The sequence below is a fragment of the Chlorocebus sabaeus genome, chromosome 22 (genome assembly GCF_047675955.1).
Source record: "Chlorocebus sabaeus isolate Y175 chromosome 22, mChlSab1.0.hap1, whole genome shotgun sequence".
Classification (NCBI taxonomy): domain Eukaryota; kingdom Metazoa; phylum Chordata; class Mammalia; order Primates; family Cercopithecidae; genus Chlorocebus; species Chlorocebus sabaeus.
Window position 1 is genome coordinate 51,692,623 of NC_132925.1, and position 15,181 is coordinate 51,707,803.

At 47.5% G+C, this 15,181-nt stretch overlaps 2 protein-coding genes and 1 non-coding gene across 5 annotated transcripts in view; 2 read left to right on the plus strand and 1 right to left on the minus strand.

Moving 5' to 3' along the window:
• Positions 1-764: 764 nt before the first annotated feature.
• On the plus strand, positions 765-6,332 carry RPL32 (ribosomal protein L32). 2 transcript variants are annotated; one of them, XM_007985280.3, is made up of 4 exons: positions 765-870; positions 2,089-2,189; positions 2,808-2,989; positions 6,140-6,332. In XM_007985280.3, exons 2-4 carry the CDS (start codon positions 2,094-2,096, stop codon positions 6,267-6,269), a joined length of 408 nt encoding a protein of 135 aa, XP_007983471.1. In that variant the 5' UTR covers positions 765-870; positions 2,089-2,093; the 3' UTR covers positions 6,270-6,332. The 2 variants fall into 2 exon arrangements, with proteins under 2 accessions (XP_007983471.1, XP_072865931.1); XM_073009830.1 differs by lacking the exon at positions 765-870 and adding an exon at positions 875-966.
• On the plus strand, positions 1,869-2,007 carry LOC119626064 (small nucleolar RNA SNORA7). The gene has a single exon (XR_005242257.1). It is a non-coding gene; the product is annotated as a small nucleolar RNA SNORA7 (small nucleolar RNA).
• Positions 6,333-7,760: 1,428 nt separating the features above from the next.
• Positions 7,761-15,181, minus strand: part of CAND2 (cullin associated and neddylation dissociated 2 (putative)) — a 38,159-nt gene continuing 30,738 nt past the window's right edge. For both annotated transcript variants that reach the window (XM_007985277.3, XM_038003518.2), the window contains 2 exons: positions 11,272-11,379; positions 7,761-8,806 (listed from right to left, as the gene is read on the minus strand). In XM_007985277.3, coding sequence (XP_007983468.3) covers positions 8,579-8,806; positions 11,272-11,379 — 336 coding nt within the window. In that variant the 3' untranslated portion in view covers positions 7,761-8,578. The remainder of the gene's footprint in view (positions 8,807-11,271; positions 11,380-15,181) is intronic.

Consider the following 15,181-nt stretch of genomic DNA (forward strand, 5'->3'; position numbering starts at 1 on the left):
GGGAGGCAGTGGCTGCAGTGAGCCGTGAGATGGCGCCTTTGCATTCCAGCCTAGGTGACAGAGGGAGACCCTGTCTAAAAAAACCAAAAAACCAAACAAAACAAACAAACAAACAAAAAAACAACTAGGCAGTAGCTCGTGCCTGTAATCCTAGCTACTCAGGAGGCTGAGGCAAGAGGATCGTTTGAGCCCAGGAGTTCAAGACCAGTCTGGGCAACAAAGTGAGACCTCATCTCCAAAAAATGTACAAACAAAAACTAGGCCATTTAGCATAATGGTTAGGGCATGGAGTTTGGAGTCAAGTCTCCAAATTTCACCTTCCACATATGCAAAATGGAGACATAATAGGGGTACGTTATAGAATTGTGGTAGGCATAGTGAACTCCATCGCATGTTAGCTATTATAGTTTCGTTACTATTTACTGTCTAAATTCGGTGAGGAAATTATTAGGAAGTCTCTGTCTTGTTCTCTTCTGACCACTAAGAGGCGCACTTCGGAGTAGAAGAAACGCGGGCGGAAATGGCCCAAAAGCGGATTGGCTTCAACTTCTGGCGGAAGTAAGTTCCTCCCTCCACCAGGTCTTATTAGCTCAGAAAGAATTCCAAATTTCTACGTAGACCCAAGGATAGGTAGAATACATTTTTCAGTCACATTCCTAGATATTACGGTCTATTAAAACATGTATCCTCAGAATTTTTTGCGGCATTATTTTTTGACGTGTCTTTATTTTATTTGAAAGAGCCGAACCGGAAGTGCTTGCCTTTTCCCTGCCAGGACCCAGGGGGTTACGTCCCATCAGCCCTTGCGTGCCACTGTCCCTTCTCTCTTCCTCGGCGCTGCCTACGGAGGTGGCAGCCATCTCCTCCTCGGTAAGTCTTAATCCGTGACCATCCGCATTCCTGCGGGATTCATCTGGCCCCGTTGCCCAGTGGTGCGGGGGCCTCCCCTTCGGCGCGGTAGTGGCTGTGGGTATTGTTATTGTCAGCTTACTGGGGCGTGTACAGGAGCAGAACGAAGCAGCCCGGGTTGATGGGGCTTTGCGTCCCAGAGCCTCCTGCTCTCCGCTTGTAGTCAGAGCTGCGGGCTGCTTGTTTGTTCCTTGGCGGTGGAGGCTGCTAGTTGACCCCAGACTGCGGGGTCTCCTGTGGGCCGTGGGACGACCAGGGGTGTCCCAGCTTGACAGCCGTCAGCTGGGATCTGTGGATCACAGCGCTCACCGATGTCGGCCCACGTGTATTCGTTCATTGCTATAGCCCGCTTCTTCGCTGCAGTCTCTGGCCCTAGGGCTGCTGCGGCTGCTGGTTCAGTTGCAGGCAGAAATTCTGGTAGTATCTCTGGAAATAAGATGCAGCTGCCCCCACCTTGCCTTCGAGGATATCATGGGCCAGAAGGCAAAGTCGTTTTGAATACGTGGTTCACTGATTACCCACTCTGTGCCAGTTGATGGCTGCGAACAGAAGGGTTGCTGCTGTAGGAAATAAATGAATGGCTTTGAAGACCACACTGAGGAAGGTGTGAGTTGATACTGCAAGGTCTCCAGGTTTGAGGCATCCTTAGACGGATATGATGGTTTTGTGTGTGTTGAGGGTGTGGTAGTGCAGCAGCTCCCTAGGGAATTAGAAGGTTTTCTTTATTAAACGTTTACCCTGTGACAGGCACTGCAGGCGTTCAGCGTGCAGTGTCATCTCTATTCTACAGGTGAGGAAACTGAGACTCAGGTCCAAGTAGATGGTCAAGGCCATCTCGGGGTTCGGACACTGGCGAGGTGGGATTTGCTGCCCCTTGCAAATTGAGAGTGTCTTGGGGTCGGTTTTGGTTTGCTCAGCCGTTGGCATTCTTTGGGCTCTGAGCGGTTGAGTTGACCTTTGACCTCCTGGGATCGCGTCTGGAGAGTGCCTAGTATTCTGCCAGCTTCGGAAAGGGAGGGAAAGCAAGCCTGGCAGAGGCACCCATTCCATTCCCAGCTTGCTCCGTAGCTGGCGATTGGAAGACACTCTGCGACAGTGTTCAATCCCTGGGTGGGAAAACCTCCTTCCAAGCCTCCTTCCAGGATTCTTCCTCACCTGGGGCTGCTTCTTTCCCAAAAGGCATCATGGCCGCCCTCAGACCCCTTGTGAAGCCCAAGATCGTCAAAAAAAGAACCAAGAAGTTCATCCGGCACCAGTCAGACCGATATGTCAAAATTAAGGTATGTGGTCCTGGGATGGAAATGGGTGTGGGGTGAAGAAAGAAGTTTCCAACAGGCTGTCGGTTTCTGACATCACCTAGTCGGGATCACCTTTGACCTATGAACTGGTTTGTGGAAGAGCTTTCTGTAGAAATACAGGTCTCCCCCATTGTGCCCTAGTGCTGGTACTTAACATCTCTTGATGTGTTAAGTGAAATTTAAATGAAAAGGGACACTTGGCTATTTTGATGTGTTTAGAGGGCTTTGCATTTGTGTTGTGTATTTTGGGTTGCCTTATGACAGCAGGATCCCTATTTTATAGACAAGAAAACTCAGAGGTGCTGAGAGCCGTGTCTGCAGCTGTGCTCGCCATCTCAGTATCTACACAGTCCCCTCTTATCCCACTGTGCCTCCTCCATTGCTTGGGAGTAGGAATGGTGGGGGTGCCTGCATTCCTAGTGGCTAAAGCCACGAGCTCCTGGTTTTTCCCACCAAAAAAGTAAGGAAATAGTGAAGTCCTGTCACCAAAGGCAACTACTGTGTGGCACACTTCCTTTTCATCTGGTCCTTTTTCCCTCCCCAAAGGAACAGTTGGCACTTTGCACAGACGCTAACCCACCTGTGTGTCATTTCCTTCAGCGTAACTGGCGGAAACCCAGAGGCATTGACAACAGGGTTCGTAGAAGATTCAAGGGCCAGATCTTGATGCCCAACATTGGTTATGGGAGCAACAAAAAAACAAAGCACATGCTGCCCAGTGGCTTCCGGAAGTTCCTGGTCCACAACGTCAAGGAGTTGGAAGTGCTGCTGATGTGCAACAAGTGAGTTGGGTCCCACCTCTAGTTTTCAGGGATCCGAAGTTTGCATGTGTGTGAGCACTTCTGGCAGGAACTCTAGAAACTCTTGGGGGATGCATTTTGGCTGGGAGGGATTGTACATTCTCTGAGGGAATCTGAAGTTGTTCCTTGCGGGATTTTAGAGAATGCTTGTTGGGGAGGAAAGAATTTGGGGAGTTCAAGGTGTTTCCTTTACCGGAGGGAGGAGACTTGGTCTTCTAAGTGTAGAGACCCAAGACCAGGAAAAGACTGCTTTGTGAACACTGCAATAATAACCACTTTCCACTACTATAATATCCTTTGGCTGTTGTTTCCAGAACATTGCTTTCTTTATGAAGGTGTCAGCCAAAAGAGTTGAACTCTGAAATATTTGAAGAGATTTATTCTGAGCCAAATATGAGTTGACCATGGCCTGGGACACAGCCCTTGGGAGACCCTAAGAATATGGGTCCAAGGTGGGCAGGGAGCAGCTTGGTTTTACATATTTTAGGGAGACATGAGACATCAATCAGATACACTTAAGGCATACATTGGTTTAGTCCAGAAAGGCGGCAGTTCGAGGTTTTGAATAGATTTTCTGTTTCTCATCGGGAATTGGTTATCACTAGAAAGGAATGTCTTGGCTATGGTAAGAGGTTGTGGAAACCAAGAGTGCCCTATTCAAGGAGGGAGTGCATTCAGATGGTTGCTGGGGGCCTTTGAATTTTATTTTTGGCTTACAAGGAGGGTAGGGAGAAGATCAAACATGGACCTTAGGCCTTAAGGGGCCCTTTAGTCTGTGCTGTGGTAAGGGGTATCTTCAGGGACAGGAGGGCTTTAGAACCAAGTTTGGATTAGGTGGAGAACAGGGGGAAACTTGGCAGGCAGAGAGTGCTTACACAAAGGTATAGAAGTGAAAGCGCATGGAGGGTTTGCAGGGCACTGGTTCTAGGTGGGTTTTATTGGTTTTTGTTTTTTTAAGATGGAGTCTCGCTCTCTTGCCGTGGCCAGAGTTCAGTGGCATGACCTCGGCTCACTGCAACCTCCACCGCCCAGTTTGAAGTGTTTCTCCTGCCTCAGCCTCCCATGTAGCTAGGATTACAGGCGTGCACCACCATACCTGATTAATTTTTGTATTTTTAGTAGAGATGAGGTTTCACCATCTTGGCCAGGCTGGTTTTGAACTCGTGACCTTAAGTGATCTGCCTGCCTTAGCCTCCCAAAATGCTGGGATTACAGGCATGAGCTGCTGCAACTGGCCTGGTTTGATCTGAGAGAGACAGACGCATCTATGTTGCCCTGGCTACAGTGCAGTGGCTATTCACAGCTGTGATCATGGCACACTGCAGCCCCAAACTCAAGGTGGGCTCAAGCTGTCTCTTCCCATCTCAGCCTTCCTGGTAGCTAGGACCACAGGCATGATCCACCACACCCAGCTAGTTCTAGGTGTTTTGAGTAAGTTAGACACTTGATGAGCTCTGTGTATAAGAGACTTGGTGACCTGCTTAGACCCAAACTAGGGCAGTGGAATGAAAACTTCTCATGGGAAGTGACAGTTTATTTTCTTCACTTATTGGTAAATGAAAGCTAAAAAGCTGAATTTTCCTAAGTAAACTAGAAAGAACATGGAGTGTGTGTGAGTAACTAGGATGTTTGTGTTTATGTTTACAAAGATCTTTTATCTACAGTGGTTGTAGATATAAGTAATAAAAATGAACAAGAGCAGTATTCTAACGTGGTTACCTTCCAAGGCTGGAAATTTAACCAGGCGTTGAAATGCTGAAAATTTCTGTTAGAAAAAGATGAGCATAGGAATTAATGGTGGACACTGAAACCACAGTTGAACTGTAACAGGCCAACATGATTACTCAGTTGCAGTGCACATGTTGGCTGGTTGCCATATGCTCTGTAAGTGCAGCTTGGAAGTCTTTTTAAGATCCATGGAAATACTCTGTTATCTCTGACCTTTGATCTCTAAGTTCCATTTCTGGGCATTTGTCCTTAAGGAATGGAAAAGCAGGGAAACAAAAGCTAGTCATTGCAGCAGTACAACTGGAAACAACTGAAAATATAATGAGAGAATTGTAGAGTGCTGGATAGAATGTTGTGAGTCTATTCAAAATGATTGGTGTGTTGTAGTATGGAAAATGCCCAAGCTAGGGGGACACATTTAAAATGGTGGGTATACTCTGTAATTATCAAATATGTTGATTGACAAGGACAGGAGAGTTTTTTGAAAAGGACAGATGAGAAGTGTAATATAAACCTAAGCCTTTGAAACATAGAAACATTTAAAAATATAGTTGCTTTGAATTTGAGTGGACTAATGTAAAACAAGAATTGTGTGGATTTGCTGTCTTGCTGTTAAGGCAGGGTTCTTGAAAAGAGCTGTGTGTCCACTGCCTCATTTAATTACTCCTCACAGTCCTGCTGCTTCTCTCTTTGCTGAAAATGCTTCAGGGGTGGAATGTCTGTTCTTAACCCACTGTGGGTGGCTTCATAAATCACCTCCTTACTGAAGTGTGCTTGTTAGGCCAATTGGTTATCAAATGGGGCACAGTGTGGCTGCCTCTTAAAAAGTTGTAAGGAATGAGTTAGAACTGGATCTGGCATACCAAGTCCTCAGGTATTAGGCATGGCTATGACTGGGTGACTTTAAGCATTGTTGCTTCTACTTGCTTTGTATCCTCAGTGGTCAAACTGGGTGCTCTTGGCTCCATTCAGACTCTTGGGTTCTGCTCTTGACCACTTTGCAGAGTTCTGAAACTTCATGGGCAAGGTAAAGCACCCTGCGACTGGGGGAGAACCATTGAACCTGGAGCATGGGCCTGGCTTTACCCTGGATCCCTGTCCATTGCTTGCTGTGGGCCTTGGTTTCCTTATCTGTAAAATGGAGGTAATGCCTGGATTACAAGGCTGCTGTAAGGATTAGATGAGAGGGAACAGTGAGGATACTTTGTAAATGAAAGTGTTCTTGTCATCACCAGGGAACCATAGACTCGGGAGTCAGGATTTGGGGGCATGTAGGTGTCATTCCACAGCCACATACCAAGCAGCCCTCTCTTAGCTTGGTGCTGGAACTCACTGCCTTCTTAATGGAATTTTCCAAGTGTGTTCAGGGCTGTCTTGCTCCTTACCTACTTGATTCTCTTACAGATCTTACTGTGCCGAGATTGCTCACAATGTTTCTTCCAAGAACCGCAAAGCCATCGTGGAAAGAGCTGCCCAGCTGGCCATCAGAGTCACCAACCCCAATGCCAGGCTGCGCAGTGAAGAAAATGAGTAGACAGCTCATGTGCACGTTTTCTGTTTAAATAAATGTAAAAACTGCCATCTGGCATCTTCCTTCCTTGGTTTTAAGTCTTCAGCTTCTTGGCTAACTTAGTTTGTCACAGAGATTGTTCTTTTGCTTAAACCCCTTTGGAATCTCCCACTTGGAGGGGATTTGTAAAGGACACTCGGTCCTTGAACAGGGGAACGTGGCCTCAAGTGCACAGTTGAGGCTGGGGATGAGGGGCACAGACTTGGTAGGTTGTAAGACACTTGGAGAAGCTGTGGGTCCCAAGCCACAAGTAGTCATTCTTAACCTTGCTTTGTAAAGTTAGGTGACAAGTTATTCCGTGTGATGCTTGTGAGAATTGAGAAAATATGCATGGAAATACCCAGATGACTTTCTTAAACAGATTGTTATGGGATGCCTAGATTGCATCCTGTAACTTCTGTCCAGAAAGAACAGGATGATGTACAAATTGCTTTTCCAGGTAATCCACCACGGTTACTGGAAAAGCACTTTCAGTCTCCTGTAACCTTCCCACCAGCTGCTGCTTCAGGTATAATGTTACAGCAGTTTGCCAAGGCGGGGACCTAACTGGTGACAATTGAGCCTCTTGACTGGTACTCTTAGAATTTAGTGACACGTGGCCCCGATTTTTTTTTTTTTGGAGACAGGGTCTTGCTGTCACCCATGCTGAGAGTGCAGTGGCACACTCACTGGAGCCTTGACCTCCCCAGGCTCAGGTGATCTTCCCACCTCAGCCTTCCAGGTAGCTGGGACTACAGATGCACACCTCACCTGGGTAGTGTTTGAAGTTTTTTTGGTGGAGATGGTCTAGCCATGTTGCCTAGGCTCTTGAACTCCTGAGCCTCCCAAAGTACTGGGATTACAGGCACCTTACATAGTGTATATAGGTCATGAGGGATATGGGATGTGGTACTTACGAGATGGTAATGCTTACAGGATGTTTTTCAGTAACCATCCGGTCAACTTACCAGAAATGCTGAGCTGGTTATAACAAAGCTTTTCTAGGTCTAGTCTCATTCTAGTAGATAGGCATCTTACAGATTGTCTCCTGTTCAAAACCTAGTCATAAATATTTATAATGTAAACTGGTCATTTTGGGGATTTTTTTTTTTTTCCTGGAGACTGTCATGCTGTCACTCCAGCCGGAGTGCAGTGGCTTGGCTCACTGTAACTTCTGCTTCCTGGGTTCAGGCGACTTGATTCTCCTGAATTTCCTCAGTCTCCTGAAAGCTGGGACTACAGGCCTGCCACCGTACCCAGCTAATATTTTTAGTAGGGACAGGGTTTCGCCATGTTGGCCAGGCTGGTCTCAAACTCCTGACCTCAGGTGATCCGCCCGCCTCAGCTTCCCAAAGTGCTGGGATTACAGGCGTGAGGCACCGCACCCAGCCTCATTTTTGGGATTTCTTACAAATTGACAAGTGCATTCAAGATATTGGTCTAACAATTGGACACGAGTTGTGTAGGGAAACGAAGTAACTTAGAATCTAATCTTTATTAACCTGGGATGTCACAGAAAATACTTGGGCCTGCCACTTGCATTTCTTTGTCCTCAATGCTAAACACTAGACACATTTGAAACCTTCCTCAGAAGGAAACAAACCAACTGGTTATGCCTGGGTGGTGGCATGGAAGATGTGTAATTCCTTGTTGCCCAATTTGCTAATAAGTATTTTGAAATTAGAAATGAAACGAGGTCCAAGCCTGTCCAGTTCCCTACCCAACCCATTTCTCCTCCCTGGAAAAGAAACACATCATCCAAATTTCTGATTCATCGCTGCCACTTAGAAATGAACTGTTTTGAATTTTAAAATGTGAATGACCCAAGTATCTTTTCTTTTTGAGATGCCCGGCCTGAGCACTAACTTCAGGTATTGCTGAATGCAGTGAAGAAACCGGAGTGGTGTCTGCGGCCTCCTGACCTTTTACAGCTGACAGCACAGCCTACTTCTAAATGCTACTAGTTTGTGAGGCAGAGACACCCTCTGAAGGAACCAGACAGACTATGGAGGGATACAGTGTGAAGTCACTGGAAAACTTCCTCACCCTATTTCTTTGGATGACTGTCCTGAGTTAAGGAAGGGGCCCAACTGTTGGCAGCCTCGCAGCTCGGGCTGGGGTCCTTTTGAGTTGGGTCCCTGGAGAAGGCACTGTAAGCCCTGACCAGGAGCGGCAGGGCCCCCAGTGAGATGGTGGAAGGGCAAAAGTAGAGACCTGCAGTGGGCGATGGGGAGGCCTTGGGCTTGGGTGGGCTCCTTTCTCTTAAGTGAGGGCCCACCTCGGTGCTGGGGGGACTAGCTGAGCTCCATTGAGTCTGTACTGGGGGCTGAAGTGGAATCCTTCTGGATGCTTTCAAAGAGGGCAGCAAGTTCAGGGTTGGATCTGATTTGGGAAGAGAAGTCGGCCATGATGGGGCTTTTCCCCACCTCGGGGATGGTCAGCAGGGCAGCCACTGCCCTCATCGCAGAGCGCTTCAGTTCATCTTGCTTTTCAAACTCCTGCTTCACGGAACCAGCTTTGACCTAAAGCAGGAAACAGCAGAAGCAGCCATCCTTTATTGAGCCTGGCCCGCACCACTGCCTCCTCACCGGTCTTTGGCTTCCTCTTTGCCCCATCATCTTACCCAACATAAATCCCTGCTGTGAGGTCTCCTAAGGCTTCTATCTCACCAGATATGTCCTAACTCCACCTCCGGGCTTTTACACTGGCTAGTTTCCCCACAGAGGTTCTTTGCCATTCAGATCAGCCTGAGAGGCCTCAGAGCAGCCAATCTAAAGTGCTCACTTTTTGTTGATTGACAGTGGCAAGTACTGTGTTTCCATACTTACCTCCTATAGACTGCAGGGATCCAGCCTATACTGTGCTTAAACCCAGCTCTTAGCACCATATGACTAGACTGAATGAATGGATCACTGTGATGGTCTTCTAGCAGCCTCCTCCCTGCACTCAAGTCCCTGCCCGGCGATCCGTTCTACAGATGCAGCCAGAGAGTAAGCACCCCAAACTACCTCCTGCAGTTTGTTTCCTCTTCCCCCACCATCTCCCACTTAGGCAGAGGAGCTCAGCAGTTCCTCCACTGCTTATGGACTAAAGTTCAAATTCCTTATGCTGGGCTCTTCCTAAAGAATTCAATGCAGTGGATAACAGCTTGGCATTGGAGTTGCAGAGTCCTCCATTCAAATGGCTCTGCCCCCAAGAGCTGTGACTTCAGGTAACTACATCTTTGAGCCTCATTTCCCCATCTATAAGTAACAGCTGCCTCTTCATAAGAGTTGCCAAGAGGATTAAACAACTTGACACAAGTCCACACTCCCTTCTCTGAAGCCCCTGGAGCCAGATGTGCTTTGGAATCCAGGACATTTTGGGTTTTAGAAAGGTAATACTGTGCAGATTACATTCCCGGGGGGTCTTGTACAATACCCTGTCATCAAATACATGAATACTCTACTACATGTATGAGTACTGTGAGTAGTAAGGTATCCCTCAGTATCCATGGGAGTTTGGTTCCAGGATCCCAATGGATGCCAAAATCCTCAGATGTTCAAGTCCCTTATATAAAAGTGGTACATTGGCGAGAATTAAAGATCATAGCCTCATGCCACTTCAAGTCAAGTTTTGTGACAAACAGGTTCCTAAAAAGCTTTTGGTTGTCAGAGCTTGGTAGATTCAGAATCATCGGTAAGGACTGTGGGTGTGGATGTATCCACGCTCATCCCGATGCCCAACAGACAGCATCCTCCGCATGGCCAGATGAGTGGCTCTTGTAGAAACTCAGAGCAGAGCTTCCCTTGCCACCTCGGCCTACTGCAAGAATGTTCTGGCACTGCAGTGCCATATATACCTCCCCTCTTAAGAACTGGGACTTTTTGCCGGGCGCGGTGGCTCACGCCTGTAATCCCAGCACTTCGGGAGGCCGAAGTGGGTGGATCACAAGGTCAGGAGATCAAGACCATCCTGGCTAACATGGTGAAACCCCGTCTTTACTAAAAATACAAAAAATTAGCTGGGCATGGTGGCAGGTGCCTGTAGTCCCAGCTACTCGGGAGGCTGAGGCAGGAGAATGGCATGAACCCAGGAGGCAGGCGGAGGTGGCAGTGAGCCGAGATTGCGCCACTGCACTCCAGCCTGGGCAATAGAGCCAGAACTGGGACTTTCCTTGGTGCCACAGAGCTCAGAGAAAACTAGAAATGATTTGGCCACAGAGACTGTCAAAACTGGCCTGGCCCTGTAGAAGCATTTTTTTGGATTGACTCAATAGTAAGCATATGTTAAAAATGTAAACTTACAAGGCAGGTCTCTATGAATAAACTACCAATTTTAATGTTTTATCCACAAAAGATTTCATTTTTGAAAATCACCACTCTATGGGTATCTCTCCTCTTTAAGCGCCAATCTAAAACACTGCTCTCCTTTTGGTAATGATTCCCATTAAAAAACCCAGATGTATTCTTCCATTCAACAGGTATTTACTAAGTACCACCTAGAGCATAGATGCCAGGCTCTGCTCCCAACACCAGCTTTCCATGAGAGCTTCCACTCCAGATCCCTCCTCCAGACCCTTCAGGCACTCCAGTCTAGCCTAGGGTTGCCCTAGATCAATCATCTGACCCAGCTTCCCAACAAGGAGGTGAGAGATTGACAGTAGGGAACCTATCAGGCTCAATGTTATATCTTTAGTATCTCCCATGAGGCTTAGCACCCAGGAAGTGTTTAATGAATGGAAGAAGAGACAGAGATGGGTCTGAATCCAGCTCTGCAATTTACTGGCTGTGTAGCCTTGGCCAATAACAACCTCTCAAAGCCTCTGTTCCCCTGTGTATAAAATGACAATAAAAAGCACTTTATAGGGCAATGATAATGATTAAATGAAGCACTTTCACAATATCACCTGCACTGCAGGAAGTGCTCAGTAAGGGGTAACTGAACAACTGGCCAAGGACTCAGTAGGTGCTCCAGGGCCTGGGCTAGGGCTGGGCCAGGGACTTACCTTGGCAGTGCAGGTGGCCCTTAGTGGCTCAATGAGTCGGTCCACCCTCTGCAGGACAGGTGCAGGACACAGGGTGGCCAGCCGGGCAAGCATAATGAAGGTCAGCATCTGCCCAGAGGAAGGAGACAGGAGACAGTTCTTAGAGAAATGGTGCAGGAGCAAGAGAAGCAGCCAGCCTTGGGAAAGCAGAGGCCCCACACCCGAAACCTGATGCCCAAGTTCAGACCACCATGAAGTCCTGCCAGAGTCTCTCCCTCTCTGGGTCTGTTTCCTCAAATGGTGACACTTCCTTTGCCAACTACACTTGGCTGACCCAAGGAGGATCAGATAAGCACCAGGAAGGGAGTCGTACTCGAGCTCCGATGCGCACCAGTCAGGCAGATGCTGGGGATGAGTGAAGGGGGCTGCTGGGGCAGCTCTGGCTGACTGTGGCCAGGTGGGAATGCAGACATGTGGCTTGGGGCCACTGAAATGTTTTCAAAAGAAATCCCGATTTTCATGTAAAAAAAAGTCTCGATTTTTAAATGTTGACACCTGATTTCAAAACCAAACAAAAACTTTGACACCAACTAAACATGACTGCAGGCCTAGATTCAGCCTGTGGGAGAATAACTGTCACATCTTTTGGAAATGGTCAAGTCCTCACAAAAAAGCCTTGCACAGCATAAAGAGTGGTTGTCTGAAATCCCCACGCCCTACCCATCCCCACATGCTGACCCCTACACCCACAGCAAAGGAAGAGGCCCAGCCCACGGCAGCGAGGAGCAGCAGTGCCGGACTTCACGAGCTATCTCTTGGCTCCTCCACGACCCTGTGCCCTCGAACTAGACAAGATTCCCTGTCTCCCCTGTGAACTGGGCAGTGTTCACTCCCTCTCACTTGAAGACTTGATGATGCAAGGCTGTGGGCTCTACAGCTGTCACACCCACCCTCCTCACCCCAGGGGGTGGCAACAGAGTGGGCTCCAAGGCTGCACTGGTGCCTAGGCCCTGTCCTGTGGTCCTGAGGGCAGGCATGAGAGGACATGGCCAGACTGGATGGAAAGAACAGACTTGCTTGATCCTGAGAAGCTGGAGCTTTGGGGCCAGCCCAGAACTCCTCACTCTGTGTTCTGGGGTGTTCTGGGCATCTACTGAGCCCCACAAGATGCCTAATACCAGGCACACCCAAATGAGAGAAGCTGAGTACACCCCTCCCGCCTGGAGCCTCCCGGAACCCTGTGGTGGAAAGTCCTGTTCAGCTTTGTGCGCCCCATCATTTTCCACTAGTTCTCATGGCATACACTGGAAAACCCAACCCCCTTTCTCAACCAAGACCTTGGGGCTGGAACCCCAGAGAACTTACGTTGTTTATTCTCTCTTTCTTGGGGGTTGGTGGGAAGCAAGAGTTTAAAGCAATAATAAAGCCAAGGAGGAAACAGGCAGACAGGGAGTGCAGGAAGGAGCATCCCAGGAGCTCCAAGTCTGCAGTGGTCAGAGGCACACCCACTGCAGGAGGTGCAGCCTCACCACGCACATCAGATGCTCTAGCAGGAGCACGCACTCCACCGTAGAAGCCCAGCGATCACACCATGGGTCAGTAATGCACCAGGGTGTTCACAGCAGCACTGTAATAGTGAAAATGTGCAAACAACCTACATGTGTAGCAGTGAGTGCAACAGAAATGGGAACTCCCGCAGCTGTGAAATATGACAAGACTGATATATACTGAAAAGCAAAGCAAACAACATACAGTAAATGTAAGTTAAAAGACTGGGGAAAAAACAGCATGTGTGGTGTGATCCCATTTCTAGAAAACAGATCTCATACACTCATCTCCACAGCTTTCAGAGCAGGGACCCCACCTCTCACACTGACCTCGGCGTGGTGGCACCCACTTCATATTGATTGACTAATGAATGAGGGTCTATGTGTATCATCCCAGGAAACACAGAGACTGACAGCAGGCCTCGCTGGGTGGGGGGAAGCTTTTGGATGATTATTACTCGCTTCTTTGTTTTCATCAATCTTTTAAAACAAGTATGGGTTACTTTTGATTACTTTGTATTACTTTTTCATTATAAAAAGTGACTGATGCTTACAGTACATATTTTTTAAAGTTGTAATATGGGACTGGGCGTGGTGGCTCACGCCTGTAATCCCAACACTTTGGGAGGCCAAGGTGGGTGGATCACCTGAAGTCAGGAGTTCCAGACCAGCCTAGCCAACATGGTGAAACCCTGTCTCTACTAAAAATTACAAAAATTAGCCAGGCGTGGTGGCACACATCTGTAATCCCAGCTACTCAAAGAGGCTGAGGCAGGACAATCACTTGAACTCAGGAGGCGGAGGTTGCAGTGAGCCAAGATGGCACCAATGTACTCCAGCCTAGGCAATAAAGTGAGACTCCATCTCAAACAAATAAATAAAAATTTAAAAATAAAGTTGTAGTATGGCAGTTCCTTAAGATATTAAATACAGAATTGCCCTATGATCCAGCAATTTCACTTGTGGGTAAAGTGAAAAGAACTGAAGGCAGGATTCCAAAGGATATTGGAACACCTAGGTTCACAGTCACATTACTCATAATAGCCAGAAGCTGGGAACACCCAAATATTTGTCCCGCAATGGATGAGTGGGTAAACAAACTGTGGTCTGTACATACAACAGATGGAAATTCTGATGTGCTGCAACATGGATGAACCTTGAGGACATCAGACTAAGAAGTGAAACAAGTCGGTCACAAAAGGACAAATACTGTATGATTCCACTTACAAGGGCAGAATCCTACAGTAGTCAAATTCATCGAGAATAGTGTTTAATGGGTGCAGATTTCAGTTAGGGAAGGAGAAAAGAGTTCTGAGACGGACAGTGGTGATGGCTGCAAAGCAATGTGAATCTGCTTAATGCCACTGCACTGTGCACTTAAAAACAGTGAAGACAGGGCCTGGCACGGTGGCTCACACCTGTAATCCCATCACTTTGGGAGGCCAAGGCAGGCAGATTACTTGAGGTCAGGAGTTCGAGACCAGCCTGGTCAACATGGTGAAACCCCGTCTCTACTAAAAATACAAAAAAAATTTAGCTGGGTGTGGTGGTGGGCACTCCACCACTTGGGAGGCTGAGGCAGGAGAATCGCTTGAACCTGGGAGGTGGAGGCTGCAGTGAGCTGAGATCATACCACTGCACTCCAGCCTGGGTGACGGCAAGACCCTGTCTCAAAAAAAAAAAAGTGAAGATAGTAACTTGTATTATTAATATTTTGCCACAATTAGAAATGATTTCTATTATATACGTGAATAAATTTTAAAATCTTTAAAAATGATATAGAAAGATATAAAATGAAGAAACCGAAGTCTCCGCACTATTCCACCAGCCCCAGCCTCATTCTCTCTGGTAAGAAAATGGCCCTAACTTCTGGAACTAGCTCTTGCCACTCAACAGTGGGGCTTGGAGCTCCTTCAGGTCACAACATGAAGAGATGCAGCCCGCTCCTCAATGCTGCTAGTATTCCACAGCTCAAAGTGCCCTGCTGGGTCAAAAGTTTCATCTGGGAATTTATTTATTTATTTATTTATTTATTTATTTATTTATTTATTTATTTATTTATTTTGAGACAGGGTCTCACTCTATTGCCCAGGTTAGAGTGCAGTGGTGCGATCACATTTCACTGCAGCCTCAACCTCCTAGGCTCAAGCCATCCTCCTGCCTCAGCCTCCCAAAGTGCTAGGATTACAGGCATGAGCCACCACACCTAGACAATTTTTTTTCTGGTTGCTGCCAAACCATCCTCCAAAGAGCCTGCCCAGTGTAGACTCCCACCAAAGGTATCTGAGGCACAGGTTCCTTTTCTTATCAGAAAACAACAATGCCGCTATCTTCACTGGGTGCCTGGAGTAGCGAGCAAGGACAAACAAGCATGGCCCCAGTGG